The 14,093-nt window shown below is 44.8% G+C and overlaps 2 protein-coding genes across 2 annotated transcripts; both read left to right on the plus strand.

Annotated features, from left to right (window-relative positions):
• The first annotated feature begins 1,367 nt into the window (after positions 1-1,367).
• NPPB (natriuretic peptide B) lies at positions 1,368-13,217 on the plus strand. Its single transcript, XM_069078948.1, has 3 exons — positions 1,368-1,487; positions 1,864-2,134; positions 13,198-13,217. Exons 1-3 carry the CDS (start codon positions 1,368-1,370, stop codon positions 13,215-13,217), a joined length of 411 nt encoding a protein of 136 aa, XP_068935049.1.
• Positions 13,218-13,391: 174 nt separating this feature from the next.
• NPPA (natriuretic peptide A) lies at positions 13,392-14,045 on the plus strand. The gene is made up of 2 exons (XM_069078949.1): positions 13,392-13,502; positions 13,638-14,045. Exons 1-2 carry the CDS (start codon positions 13,392-13,394, stop codon positions 14,043-14,045), a joined length of 519 nt encoding a protein of 172 aa, XP_068935050.1.
• The last annotated feature ends 48 nt before the right edge of the window (positions 14,046-14,093 follow it).

Here is a 14,093-nt window from a genome sequence, read left to right on the forward strand (position 1 = left end):
CCAGCCCTCTTTGCACTCCACCATACATAGAAGGTATGAGTGATTTTATCCTCTATTTTTGCTTTTCAAAATTCCAGAGTAATAACTTATATCACTTAAGGGATGGTGCAACAATCCAAAGACTACTTATAGGAGTGATATTGTAAAATCAGAATGCAAATTCTGGAAAACTCCCATTTGTACCTGTGGGGAGGTGGAGGTGGAGGGGCAGTAATCTGGCACTTGACAACCTTCCTGTATTCTGTGGCTGCCCACTACTCGGATTAGTTTGCTACTTAACTGGGCTCCTCAATGTGACAGTTCAAGGAGGATTATGTACATTTGCAGTGAAGATACACGAGGATCACTGAGAAACGAACCCCCAGCACCACGGACAGCAGCAGAATGCCCAATTCCAAAGGCCCATAGCGCTGGGCATGGCCAGAAGACAGCAGACCGGACCAGAGGAATTTGAGAGAAAAATCAGTATGGAGGAGGGGTGGGAATATTGAGCTCCTGACCAGAGTGGTCACCCCAGTCCTTTCCTTGAAGCGGGAAGCAGACTTAATATAGCAGGAGGAGTGAAAGTGTGCGTGGGGAGAAGAGGTGGTTGGAAGAGCAGGTGATGTGAAGAATTTGGTTTGCTGTCGGTCAGCCTCTCCTTTGGCACTTTTCCCTCTCTCCCGGAGGACGTCTGCTCCCAGATACCTTCCTTCACCCCATCTCCAGTTGAATTCCTCTTAACTCTTGTAGGACCCTTTGGAAGAGGAAACAGGCGGCTTGGGGTTAGTGGGAGCCTAGGGGTGCGCTGAGCAGAACTGAATACCCATTTCTTAATCCCATACCTGCATTCTCTTTTCCCCCTTCCCCATCCAAGAGAGGAGGCCGTGTGTATTGGGGTGGGGTGTCTCCAGGGCTTCCTTGTCCTTGGGAAATTTAGGCGGAAGAGAGCAGAAAAGGGAGTGTTTCTCTAGCTCGTTTCTATACAAGGCCATCTCTCTCTCACCGGTTCGTCACTCCCACCCCTTACATTCAGCTGAGACCCGAGTTAGGAAGAAAAGGCGGGGGGCCCGGAAGGGGGGGGCAGTGCAGAGGCTGTGTGAGACGCGGGGCGCATTCTCCGGCCTTGAGCTCAGCGAGGTAGGAATGTGGCTGATAAGTTCGAGATAACCCTGGGAGCGGGAAGGGCAGGGGCAAGGCAAGGCAGGGCTCTGCTTCCAGCCACTGGGGATAAATAGCGACTGACCCAGCGAGTAGCCAGAGAGAGAAAGCCAGAAGGGAAGAGAGAGGAAAGGAGAAGCAGCCTCGGAGGCGGCGGCGGCGGCTGCAGCAGCGGCAATAGCAGCCCGAGATTTCTCCTTCGCCCTCCAGCCCACTCCTATCAAAACATGGACTCCCAGAAAGCGCTGCCCAGAGTCTTTCTGCTACTGCTCCTCTTGCTGCTCCAGGGCAGCCTTTCCCATCCCCTAGACGGACCTCGCCAGGCCCGGGAGCTGACCGGGGTCCAGGTGAGCACAACAGATATTCCACGGGTCAGTTGGCAAAAGGGAAACCCAAGTCTGCCTCCCACCCCCGCGAGAGTTCCTCAGAAGCCCTGGGAAGTGAGAGGTAGAGGTCCGGAACCTCTGGATGTGTGCACTGGGGTCCCTATTTCTATTCTCCCTCCCTCCTAAGGGATTTCCGAATTAGCAGAGACTGGCAAAGCCTAGAAGCCACCCAAAGCCATCAGAGTGACCTCTGAGAAGAAGTCCGAGTAACCCTAGATTCTTAAGGTCTTATTGGCCGCACTGGGCGCCGGCGGGAGGCGACGGGAAGAGCTGATCTGCAAGGGGGTTCACAATTCTTGCTAATCTGTCTCCTTTACTCCTCCCACCATCCTTCCAGGAACTGCTGTACCGACTAAGGGACAAGATCTCGGCTCTGGAGGAGTTGGAAACGGCGGAGCCTGAGCCGAGGGAGCAAGAAGAGACCCCCGGGGAAGTCTGGGAGAACAGAAAACCCGAACACCAACTGGTGCCAGACAGCAGCCGTGGCTATAGGGCCCCCACCTTCCAAGCTCTTCGTGGTCTGCAAAGCCCCAAACTGATGCGGGAATCAGGCTGCTTTGGCAGGAGGCTGGACAGAATTGGCTCTCTCAGCAGCCTGGGGTGCAATGGTAAACTGATGCCTTTTCCCCTGCCCGGTATCTCTTCTGGGTTAACATCACCTGGTGGTGTCTCCCCCCCCCCCCATCCCCCATACAGTCATACAAGACCTTCTTCTCAAGTAGTCACTCTAACACTTAAACTCCATCTCACTTCCAGACCGTAACCAGAGCATAGAATTGGGGATGGAGGAGTCCTGTAGAGGAACCAAGGTCACAAGAATACTATTCAGAGACACTTAGCATGCCCCTCAATTCAAGACTGGAACAAAAGAGAAAAAGAGTGAGCTCAGGGGTACTGTTCCGTGGGGAACAGCAGAGATTGAGAACAAAGATGCCAGAGAAGCTACATGGAGAGGGGAGGAGGAATCCCAGAGATATACTTTGTTTGGCTTTTACTTTTTTCTTCTTTCTTTATGATTAACTGGATGGCAAGTTTCCTCCACTGGGAGGGCACAAGGTTAATAGGAAGACATACTCAGGAGCTAGAATCCTTTGAAAGAGGACCCCCCTGGTCCCAGAGACCCACATTTTAATCCTAGATATTTTCTGTCCAAATTTAGAAAAACTCCCCCTCTGTAGCATGGGAGTTGTTGTTGGCACAGCAACACTCCCTTTTCACATGGTTATTTTCTTTTATCTTTGCGTTTTTCATGGACCAGCAGAAAGATCCCTGGATACAGAGTCTGGGGACCTGAGTTCAAATCCCAATTCCACTTCATTTGTGACTTTTGGGGCAAGTCACTTAACTTTTCTGTGCCTCAGTTTCCTCATCTGAAAAATGAGAGGGTTAGACTCAATGGCCTCTGAGGCCCCTTACATCTCTGAATCTGTGATTCCACAATCTGGTCAATGAAACATCCTGTGATCCCCCTTTATTCTTCTCCTTTGTCTGTGAGGCCTGTCACAGTCTTCCATTGGCAGGGGCATTGTTCAGCTCTACTAACAGCCCTTAAGGTTAAAAAGACTGCAATATTCCATTATTTCTGTGATTCAGCCATCCAAGCTCCAAGTGTCCCAAATGCTAAATGAGTACTATTCTTTAATGGCAGGCCCTGTGTGGAAGAAAGGTTCACCCATCTTCTGCTTCCTAGTCATGTTCCCAAGCTTCTCACAGTTGCAAGGCAGAAGATGAAGTCATTCAGTTGGAATCTTATTCCCATTTTGCAATTGGGAAAACTGAGTCTCAGAGAGATGAAAGAACTAGAATGAGTTGCAGGAGGCAATATGGTTTGGAGGCTAAGATAAGGAAAGGAGGAAAGAATGGGAGGGAGAGGCAGATTTCACTTTGATGCCAGCAAAAACTTGCTAGTTATCAGAGCTGTCTTTTGGAAAAGGTGAGTTCTCTTTTACCAGAGGTCTTTAAGCAGAAGCTTTATGACCCTTTGTAAGGAGATAGTTCTTGCTCTGTTTGAAGTAACTGTTCACTGAGGTCTCTTCCTACTCTAAGAATCTATGATCCCATGAGATGATAAAAAAAAAACCCACAGAGGAAAAAAAAAGAAAATTCTAGATTCTACTTCAGCTCAGAGCCTCTCCCAAATAACCTCATTTCTCTCTTTTTCTCCTCCAACAGTGTCAAGAAGGAATTAAGAAGTCCCAGCCACCTACTTCTTAACATCTAATTCTCTCTGAGGCTTTTCCACCCCCTCAAAATGACTCCTATCTTTATTTATTTATTTATTTATTTGGTTGTTTTGTATAAGCTGGTTTCTTACTTTTGAGCAGGGAAAATTCATGATTAAATAAAATCAGCCTGATGTCTTTTTATTTTGGAGCTATTATTTTTGGAGCATTAAACAAACTAACAAACAAAAAACCAACCCACATACTTCCTTCTATGTGCCTGTATATTATGAGAGATAATGGCCTGGATAGGCCAAGGATGGGGCAAGGAACTTCAGTGCAATTCAACCAGCATTTTATTAAATGCCTGTTAGATGTTAGGTCTTGGGATTACAAAGACAACAGTGAAAGATCTGTTCCTCCAGGGGTTCACCTTCCACTGGGGGAAAAGCCTGTATGCAGATTGTTATCTGAATGACCATACTGCTAATGTGATGATGCTAACTTCCTAGTGTTGGGAAAATCTTGGGGAGCCCATATCATAGGGGGCTTCTCAATGCCCTGGAAGTGACAGAAATGTCATAATCAGTTGAGATTTATTGGAAACTGCTTCAGGGAAGAGATGCTGGGTTGGGATAGGGAGCAAACTGGCTATGTGATGTGAAGTTACATCCCTAAGCATTCCCTACTCCCACCAGGCTGCCACTGTTCCTGAGATGCCACCATTAGAGTCATTCCCTTGGCTCTGATGTCTCAGAAGGCCTTTGTGCAAATGTCAGAGAATGAAGGGGTGATAAAAAAGAACTCATTATTCCCCTCTCCCCTTCTCCCAAAGCCCTCTCCTCTTTCAGATTTCCCTATTACTGTGGAGGGTACCACTATCCCCTCACCCAGACTCAAAACTAGGCATCATCCTGGACTCCTAACTCCCCACTCCTTCCCACCATATCCAATCTGTTGTCAAGTCCTGTCTATTTTACCTTCATAACATCTCAAGGATATGTCATCTTCTCTTCTCTGCCTCTTGCCACCACCTTGGGGCAGACCTTCAGACCTTCAAGACCTCACTCTTGGAATAACTTGCTGGTTAGTCTCTCCCCACTCCAGCCCATCCTCCCTTTGTAAAGTGCTTTGCAAACTTTAAAGCACTGCAGTAATATTAACTATCCTCAACTGGTCCCTCACTGTCCTGTCCCTGCCCACTGGCCCTTAGCTGCCTCTTTCCACTCCTTAGATAGCAGGAAGGCTGGCCTCTGCAGAGGTTCTGATTCCCTAGTCCTAAAACTTCCCAGATACAACAAAATATGGTGAAAAGAGCACTGGGTTTGAAAGGACAATGGTTCAAACACTGCTTCTGTCCCATAGTACTCGGGTCATCTTGGTCACTTGATTTTTGTGGACTCAGTTTCCTCTATAAAATGAGGGAGGTTGGATGATCTCTAAGTTTCCTCTATCTCCAAATCTATGATGCCAGCACATCCTGTTTCTTCAGTCTACCTTGTAGAAGTGTGCAGCTTAGGCATTCAAGCCTTCACTCTCTTTTTGGTGGAACCCATGGTTTGGGTCTTGCCCTTGAAGCAAAGATCAAGGACAGCAGACCTCAGAGACACAGGCTGAGTAGAAGGAGAGCCGCAATTACTGTCTTCATGTCCTCCCAAAGTGGTGGAAGCACACCACGAAGGCAAGTGATTCAGCTCAGGTATTCAATCAATCAACATTTATTAAGTACCTACTGTGTGTCAGGTACTCAGCTAAGTACTGGGGAAACAAAAAGAGGCAAAAGACAGTCCCTGCCCTCATCGAACATGCAATTCAATTTAGGAGACAACATGCAAACAAGTATACACAAAGTGAGCTATATACAAGATAAATAGGAAATAATAAAGAGAGAGAGCATTCAATGGGTTGGGGGTGGGGAGGTCCTTGGGGAGGATGGAATGGCAGAGCAATAATCAAATAATTTCCACAGGGCTAGTTTTTAAATGGGTTACCATGCAATTGCAGCTTGAATTTTGGCTCCCCTAGCTACCTGGCCTATTACCAGGGGTGTTCAAAAGAGGAGCTGGTAAATTATCTATTTGGGTTCTTTGTAGCCTTAATCTTCCTGAAAAGAAGATCTAGTTAATGAACCAACAAAAAGCTGTGTTATCAACAAGCCCTCAGCAAGGGCTTAGCTTTGGGTCTGCAGGGGTGAATCCAGCTGGGGATTGTTTTTGCTGAACATTAAGTGGCGTGGGTCCAAAGTAAGGTCTGCAGTGGGTTTGCCTGAGTCCTCCCTCTCTTCTAATTGATGCACAAATGGGGACTTTTAAAAAGAAATTGTGCCCACAGCCTATCTCCCCTGTTACATCTCCGTTTCTGCTAAATATGGAAAGAGTCTCTTCTCTCAGAGCAGAATTGCCTAATTGGTAAAATTTGTCTCCCAGGTTCAGTCCTCAGGCCTCTGCTCTTCTCCCTCTACAAAACCCTCCTCCCCACCATAGAGATATGATTGATTCCCATGATCCCAGCTATCATATTTGTAAGGAAGACCACAATCTCTATCTTCCTCTCCTCCTTTCCCTCTACTCCTCTTCTTCCCTTTTCCCTTCTCCTCTTCCCCTCTCTCCTTGTCTCTCCATCTCCTCTCCATCTCTGTCTCCTCTCCTCTCCTCTCCCTACCTTTCTCTCCTTTCCCTTATACTCCTCTCTTCTCTCTCTCCTCCTCTCCCCCTCTGTCTCTCTCCATCTCTCTGTCTCTCACCTTTTTTTCTTCCATTTCCTTGACTCCCCTCTTTGCCCCCTCTTCTCTAGCCCTACATTTTCAACTGTATTCCAACTTGGATGTCACCCTGACACCTCAGGTCCAGTATGTCCAAAACCAAACTCTTCCTCTTGCCTCCAAGACCCTCTCTCCCACACTCCTGTTTATGTTAAGGAGTTCTTAACATTTTGTTGGATGTCCTTTAGCAGTGTCTGGTGAAGTCTATGAATCCCTTCTCAGAATCATATTTTTAAATGAATAACACAAAATCAGATGATTACAAGGGTGTGTTACATGTGGGGGATATGCAACATCCAAATATTAAAAAAAATACACAGATGGCGGGTTGACAACCTCTGTACAAAAGGGACCAACCATCCCTCTTCCAGTCACCCAGGTTTAAAACCAGAGGCAGTCTTGACTCTTTCCTCCCTAGAGCTGGCCAGTTGCTAAACCTCGTTAATTCTTTACCTGCACTGCTTTAGATCAGGTCATCCTCTCATCTTCCTAGATTGTTAAATCTAGGTCTCCCCACTGGGGGAGTGTTCTCCCCACTTCAAGACCTTCTCCTCTTCACTTCACTATGTGCCCTATTGTCATATTCCTAAAATATAACTTATATCATTTGATGGTGTAGTGTAATGGAGAGAGCCTGAAGCCCTGAGTCTAATCAACCAATCAATCAATATTTATTGAGTATCTGCTATGTACCAGGCACTGTGCTAAGTGCTTTCCAGTCATTTTTCAGTAATGCCTCACTCTTTGTGACCCTATTTGGGGTTTTCTTGGCAAAGATATTGGAATGGTTTGCCATTTCCTTCTGCAGCTCATTTTACAGATGCGGAAACTGAGGCAAACAGGGTGAAGTGCCCAGGATCACACAACTAGTAAACGTCTGAAGCCAGATTTGAACCTAAGAAGGCTCATCTTTCTAACTCCAGGTCCAGCATCCTTTGCACTATGGTGCCACCTAGCTGTCCTGTTAAGTGTTAGAGATGCACAGAGAGGTAAAAGATGGTCTCTGCCTTCAAGGAGCTCCCCATCTAATGGCTTAAGATCTTCTTGCCGGCATGTTGACCTTGCAAGTCATTTCACTGTTGGACCTCAGTCACCTCATCTGCAAAACAAAGGAGGGAGAGGATAGTAATAGATACTTCCTAAGGTCCCTTTCAGAGCTAACTCTTAGGTCATTCTCTTTCTCAAGAACCAATTGTATGTGCCTTTGGGATCAAGTTCTAAGAGACTCTTCTATTGCTTATAGCATTAGAACTGAAAGGGTCCTCAGACTTCATGGAGTCCAACCCCCTAATTTTACAGTTAGAAGAAACTGAAGCCAGAGAAGTGGAGAGATTTGCCTAAGGTCATATGGGTAGTTTTCAAGGCCTTCTACAATCTGGCCCCACCCTATATCACTTAGAAGCAAGTGGATGGTGAAGTGGACACCGAAGTCAAATTCAGCTTCAGACACTTACTAACTGTGTGACTCTGAACCATTCATTTACCCTCTATCTGCCTCAGTTTACTTATCTGTACAATGGGGATAAAAATAACACCTACCTCCCAGAATTAAGTGCTTTGCAAACCTTTAAGCACTATATAAATGCTAGATAGCTAGCTTATGTAACTTTATTCAACTTCTCCTTCAGGCAGGTCCTACTGTCCCCCCCTCAAACATGTCAAGCTCAAGGTGGGCTTCACTGGAAGGATAAGTATACCTTGGATAAGTAGGGGCCAGGCCAAGGAATAAAGCCCATCTTTAATGGGGTATTTAATGAGGCTCCAATGGCAGAGTACTCTCAGTGTGGGTAGCTGAAAGATGGGGAAAGATGTTGAAAGTCTCAAGCCTTCTAGAGCCGGCCCATCCCTGGCTCCTGGTTCTCTGCTCTATTCTATAACTGGCTTCCCAGTTCACCAAAGAAGTAGGAGGGGGGAAAGAACATAGGTAGACCCTGAATTCTCAGCAAGAAGCCTTTGTCCATATCCCTCCATTCCACCCATAAACCACAACATTCACTTAAAATTCATCAAGTTCTTGCTGTGGGCAAAGCACAGTAATTTCTTCCTTAGTCCAGGAAATGTCACTTACCAATGGGAGGCAATGAGGGTATGCTAGAGCAGTAGATTTAGAGACATCAGATATGGATAAAGGCCTTAAATTCAAGCTTTAGACTTACTTCTCTGGACCTCAAATTTCTCACCTTTAAAGTGGAGATAGTAAACACTTCCCTGTTCACTTCAATAAATAGTTCATAGAATCAAAGAAGCTCAGAATTCAGAAGACTCTCATATGCCATCTAGTTTAACACATACTTATTCTATAAATGAGTCTGAGGACTGGGTTCAAATTCTGCCTGTGAGGCCTTGGGCAAATCACTTATCCTCCATATAACTGAGTTTCCTCAACTATAAAGTGAGAGTCAATTCGACCCAATTGGCCTCTGAGGTCTCTTCCAGTCCTAAATCTATGTATTTACAACATTCCTGACAAGCAAATGGTCATCCAACTTTTGCTCAAAGACCTCTATTGAGATAAAGTTTAACAAACCCAGTTCCCTTTCTCTGCAGCTTCCATGCCTGGTCCTGCCCCTAGGGACCAAGCAAGATATATCTACTCTCTGCTCCACATGTTGGCCCTTCACACATTTGAAGACCAAGAAGGATTCTGTAAACTACAAAGTCCTCTAAGGACATGGACTTTTCTCAGTTGAGTTCCATATATGTGTGATTTTGATGGCATTTGCTTGCTCATAAGTTGGAGCTACGAGCAACTCGAGAGAAGTCAGGAAAGCATCGAATCAATAAGGTCTGCCCTCAAACTCATCTTTGCAGGAAATGACTTCATTTGTCTTAGGGCATAAAAGTACAGCTAATATTTTTCTATCCAGATGCTGGGAGGGAAAGAATAGGATGGTTTCCAAAGCTTTTTACAATCTCTCCCTCTCCTCCTTACAACATGGCTTTTGGAGAATCTCATTGGTCATTCATACACCATGTAAGGTTGAACAAAGGTAAGGAAGTGAATAGAAAGCCAGGTCACATCATTCTTCTCCTGATTGGAAACCCCAGAAAAAAAAAACTGATGTGTAGGGGGAGGATGTTAAAGCTAATGGATAAAATGAAACTCTAAATCATTCATTCTGAACTTGGAGTCAAGAAGGAAGACAAGAGTTTAGCATTTATTATACACCTCCTATGAGTCAGACACTATACTAAGTGCTTTACAAATATTATCTCATTTGATACTCAGAATAACCTTAGGAGGTAAATGCTATTATTACACAGTTGAGGAAACTAAGGCAGTCAGAGGTTAAGTGCTTGCCCAAGGTCACCCCTCCTCCACTCCTGAGGACTATTGTGAGAATCGAATGAGATAACACATATAAAGGACTATATCAGCTTTAAGCACTATTAAATAAATTGTCATTATTTTTGGAAGAGATAAGGCAAATGTGCAAATGACTATGGTGCATGGGAGAATTTAGTAAGCACTCAAGAGAGGTACAAAGTACTATGAGAGATTCAAGAATCTTTTTGGTTTGAGGTTAGGGAAAGAAGGAAAGCTTCAGGCAGGGGATGGTGTTTGAGGTTGTTCTGGAAGGATGTGTAGAACTGGGGTGAAGTGGGCATCTTCCCGACACAACCAGGAATGAGAGTAACAGCAGGGGTGTATTTGAGACATAGGAAGTTCAGTGAGGCTAGTGTGATTGGGGTGTGGTATGGGTGAGAAGGGAGTTGTATGTGGATCTTGATTATCTGTGATCTCCCTGCCCCTCATGCTAACAAACACAACAAAAACAGCTGGGCTGTGAATCAAATGTTCATGGTAACAATACAGGACAAGCCACTTAATCTCTTTTTGTCTCAATTTCCCCATCTGTAAAATTTGGGAATTGGATAAGACCTAAGGTCTATTCTAGAACTTAATACAAAAATCCTGTGAAATCTCTATGTCTTTCCATATACTAGCTCTAAGAGAGGAAAGAAGGTTTTAGTAAAAAGAAGCTAGATTCTGATTCTGTTCCTCTGGAACCTTGGACAGTGACTTCTGCTTTTACCCAAGAATGCCGGCAAAAACAGCTGGGGTGGGGTGTGGGAGCAGGGAGGGAGGAAAAAGGACATTGCCCTGTGAAGGTCATTTCTGGTATGCCATTTACCAAGATAACACCCACATCAGAGGGTTGTCTCAGAAGGGCAAGGTCAGGGCAGGCTGACATGCTTAGAAAGAATTACTTCTCGGAAATACAGCTTCTTGTCAAACTAGCCTTACTAAAAATAACCTCACATATGCACTTATGACTTGAGTCATGCAGCATCATCAGGAGAATGCTATCTTTGTGTGGCCTACCAAATTCCAACTCAAAATGGTTCAGTATTGGATTCTTCATCAATGAGGATCTAGGTGGATTGAATGTTGGACTTGGAGTCAGGAAGACCTGAATTCAGTGGGACACTGGGCAAGTCACTTCACTTTCTCTGCTCCAGATTCCTCATCTGTAAAATGGGGATAATAAATTTCACCTACTTCTCAGAGTTGTGTAGATCAGATAAGATAATGTGTAGAAAACTTTACAAACCTAAGCATCAAATAAATGCTAGTCATTGTCCTCCTCCTCTTCATCATCTTCCAAAGTCCTGAAACCCCCTGATCAAGGAATGTTACTGATGATTATAGTAATTTGATTCAATCTTTATTAGAAAAACATTAGATTTCATGAAGAAATTTGGGATATTTAGCCTGGAGGAGAGAATAAAGCTCAGGAAGACTTGGCAATTATCTTCCGGCATTTGAGGGATTAGTCTTACTCCCAAGAGCAGAACCAGGGACAATGACTGAAAGTTGCTGTGAAGCAGATTTAGGTTTGATGCCAGGAAAAAGTTCATAACAATTAGAGTAGTTTGAAAATGGAATGGATGGCCTCAGGTTTTCAGCAGGAATCTAGAGGGTGACTTTGCAGAGATCACATAAGTAAAGGCTTCCTTTATTCAGGCATGGTTAAGATTAGCTGGCCTCTGAAGTCCCTGCCAAATTTTCAGGTGTTGTGACTCCATGATGCAAACAAGCTCACAGTACCTAATTGACCTGGTCACCATGTTCCCTGAGAAGCAGGGATGGGACAGGATCAGTTTTTCATTTTGTAAACAAATTAGCACCATGGAGAATTTCTCCAAGTCTACCAAAAATTAGGATTAGGAAAAGAATCAATCATTTAACATGTTTTTAGATCATCCATAAAGCATGTAACAATGTGCTAGATGTGTGAGTACATGATGACTACACAGTATCTGCCCTCAAGAGGTTTACAATCCAATAGAAGAAGGTAGGAAAATCCACACAAATGTAGGCAGTCATTGCAAGGACTGATGATGGTTAATTTTATAACATGGCTCATATCAATCAAGGAGAGCTTCCCGAAAGGAAGGGCATTGTGTGGGTTAGACTAGATGGTCTCTGAGGTCTCTTCCAACTCTGAGATTCTGTGATTTGAGTTGCTGGGTAAAAAGGTTCTAGATTCCCAAATTCTAATCAAGTGTCCTAAAAGCTTCTAAATTATCCCTTCCAATTAAAATTCTTCCTTAAATACACAGTAGGTGATTAATAAGTGCCTACTGAATTAAAGAGCCATTGTGGTAAGGTGAACTTGGAGTCAGGAAGACCTGGGTTCAGATCCTACCTCAGACACTAGTTTCCTGATCCATGGAACATATTGGACTCACTGGTTTCTAATGCCCTTTTTTTCACTCTAAATCTATAAATCTTAGGAAGTGCTAATGTCTAAGACAGTCCTCAAGAGTTTGTAAAAATTTTATATTGATTGCACCTTGTTAGTCTTTGACAGAGAAACTGGAGTCCAAAGTTCTGTTGCTTGCCTGCATCAGCTGATGTGAGGTACAGAGGCATCTATGAAACTAGTATGTGCCATAAAGCCTTCTCCACATTAGCCCAACCCATTGACTATTTTTTTCTGGTAAGGCTAGAATTCAGTACAAGCTTCAAACTTCTGACTTGATAGCTTCTAGAATACCACATGGCAATGGAATGATGATGTTGGCTTCCTCTAGGTTCATAATCATCTCCATCAATACCTTACAAGAGGGAAAAGTGATGGAAGCTTTGTGTTGGGGTTGGTGAGTGGGGGATAGCAACTTCAGGAAAATATTCTCTGGTGTTGATATGTGGGAGCAGAATGCTTGGGATGTTTCTCCCAATCTATCCTTGGTGATGACTTCATAGTCTTTAAGGAAAAAAAGAGAACACCTCTACTTTACCCAACTGCTTGGAACTATAACCACAGTTGGGAGCCCACATGCAGGAGAAAGAATCTGAACCGAGTGAGAAACAGTATAAAATTGTTCCAAACATTCAGGCTTATTCATGTCAGCTTGAACACTTTCTCTAGGTTGAAGGTTGCCTGTCATTTCCTTCTTTTTGTCCTTATTTGGACCTCCCTAGCATCTGAGCAGCAAGCTTGGGGAGAGATGGGTACTGGCCAGCCATCCTGTTTCCCTAAATTGTTTCCACGGCAAGGAAGTGAAGAATTCTGAGGCATTTTTGTGAGATAATCAAGGATTTTTTTTGGTTCCTCTCACACCTTCAATGTGTGAAACCTCTTGAGCCAAATCAACAAGAATGTGACTCTTGCAGCCTAGGGTTCCTGAGGCTGTGACAACCGTTGAAGTGCAGAAGCCACCTCTACAATGAGGTTGTGACAGTCTGCACTGGACTGATAACTTTAAAAGGACATCTTCTGTTGGCTCCTCGCTCCAGTCCTTTATCACTGCAAGTGACAGAATGGGGAGGGGTACATCCCTTGGGCGGTCTCAGGGTGCTGGAGGGGGATATAAAAAGGCAAAGAGGCAGACTGGGAGGCATAAGAGCACAGGGTCAGAAGACCAAGAGCGGAGAGGAGACAGAAGAGACAGCAAGCATTTGACTGACTGAGATTGACGACCAATCACAGCATGGGCTCCTTCACTACCATATCCATCAGCATTCTCCTCCTTTTGACTTTGCAGCTTCAAGGTCGAACCAAAGCCAATCCTGTGTCCAATAATGACCTGGTGGATTTCAAGGTAGGACCAGAGAGAGACTTGTCAGGGACAACAGCAACCACGGGTGGTATTTTGGCATGGTGCTGATTTCTGGTCACTTTTCCCCAAAATAGTGAACTCATAAATTCCTCTCTTTGTCTCTCTTTTTAATTTTAGAATTTGTTGGACCGCCTGCAGGACAAGATACCTTCAGAAGATGAGGTCATGGCCTCACAAGGACTTAATGAGCAGAATGAGGAGGCGGAGGAAGCACTTAGCCCCCTCTCTTCCTGGAGTGGGGAAGTCAGCCCAGTCCAGCGGGAGGGAGCCTTCAACCGGGGTGCTTGGGAGCAATCAGAGAGATCTGCCCTCCTGAAGAATAAGCTTCGGGCACTCTTGACTTCCCCTCGTAGTCTGAGGAGGTCCTCCAGCTGCTTTGGGGGCAGGATTGATAGAATAGGAGCCCAAAGTGGACTTGGCTGCAACAGTTTTAGGGTAAGGAGATCCGGGAATGGGACAGGGAGAAAAGAGACTTCTGGCTATGCTAGAATTCAAACAGAGGTAGCAGGGCTCACTAGCAAGTGAAATCCTCAGCAGATACAGGGACTAGATTCTTGTTCCCTTTGAAATATA

This window comes from Petaurus breviceps, unplaced genomic scaffold (assembly GCF_028583685.1).
Source record: "Petaurus breviceps papuanus isolate PSGF00001 unplaced genomic scaffold, PetGlider_PUasm1.0 91041, whole genome shotgun sequence".
NCBI lineage: Eukaryota > Metazoa > Chordata > Mammalia > Diprotodontia > Petauridae > Petaurus > Petaurus breviceps.

Excerpts from the sequence above, each read along its gene's own strand:
- NPPB (XM_069078948.1), top strand. The coding sequence starts at position 1,368 with ATGGACTCCCAGAAAGCGCTGCCCAGAGTCTTTCTGCTACTGCTCCTC. Across the intron at positions 1,488-1,863 it reads GGGAGCTGACCGGGGTCCAG|GAACTGCTGTACCGACTAAG; the intron begins GTGAGCACAACA and ends CCATCCTTCCAG. Across the intron at positions 2,135-13,197 it reads CAGCAGCCTGGGGTGCAATG|TCCTTTATCACTGCAAGTGA; the intron begins GTAAACTGATGC and ends TCCTCGCTCCAG.
- NPPA (XM_069078949.1), top strand. The coding sequence starts at position 13,392 with ATGGGCTCCTTCACTACCATATCCATCAGCATTCTCCTCCTTTTGACT. Across the intron at positions 13,503-13,637 it reads ATGACCTGGTGGATTTCAAG|AATTTGTTGGACCGCCTGCA; the intron begins GTAGGACCAGAG and ends TTTTAATTTTAG.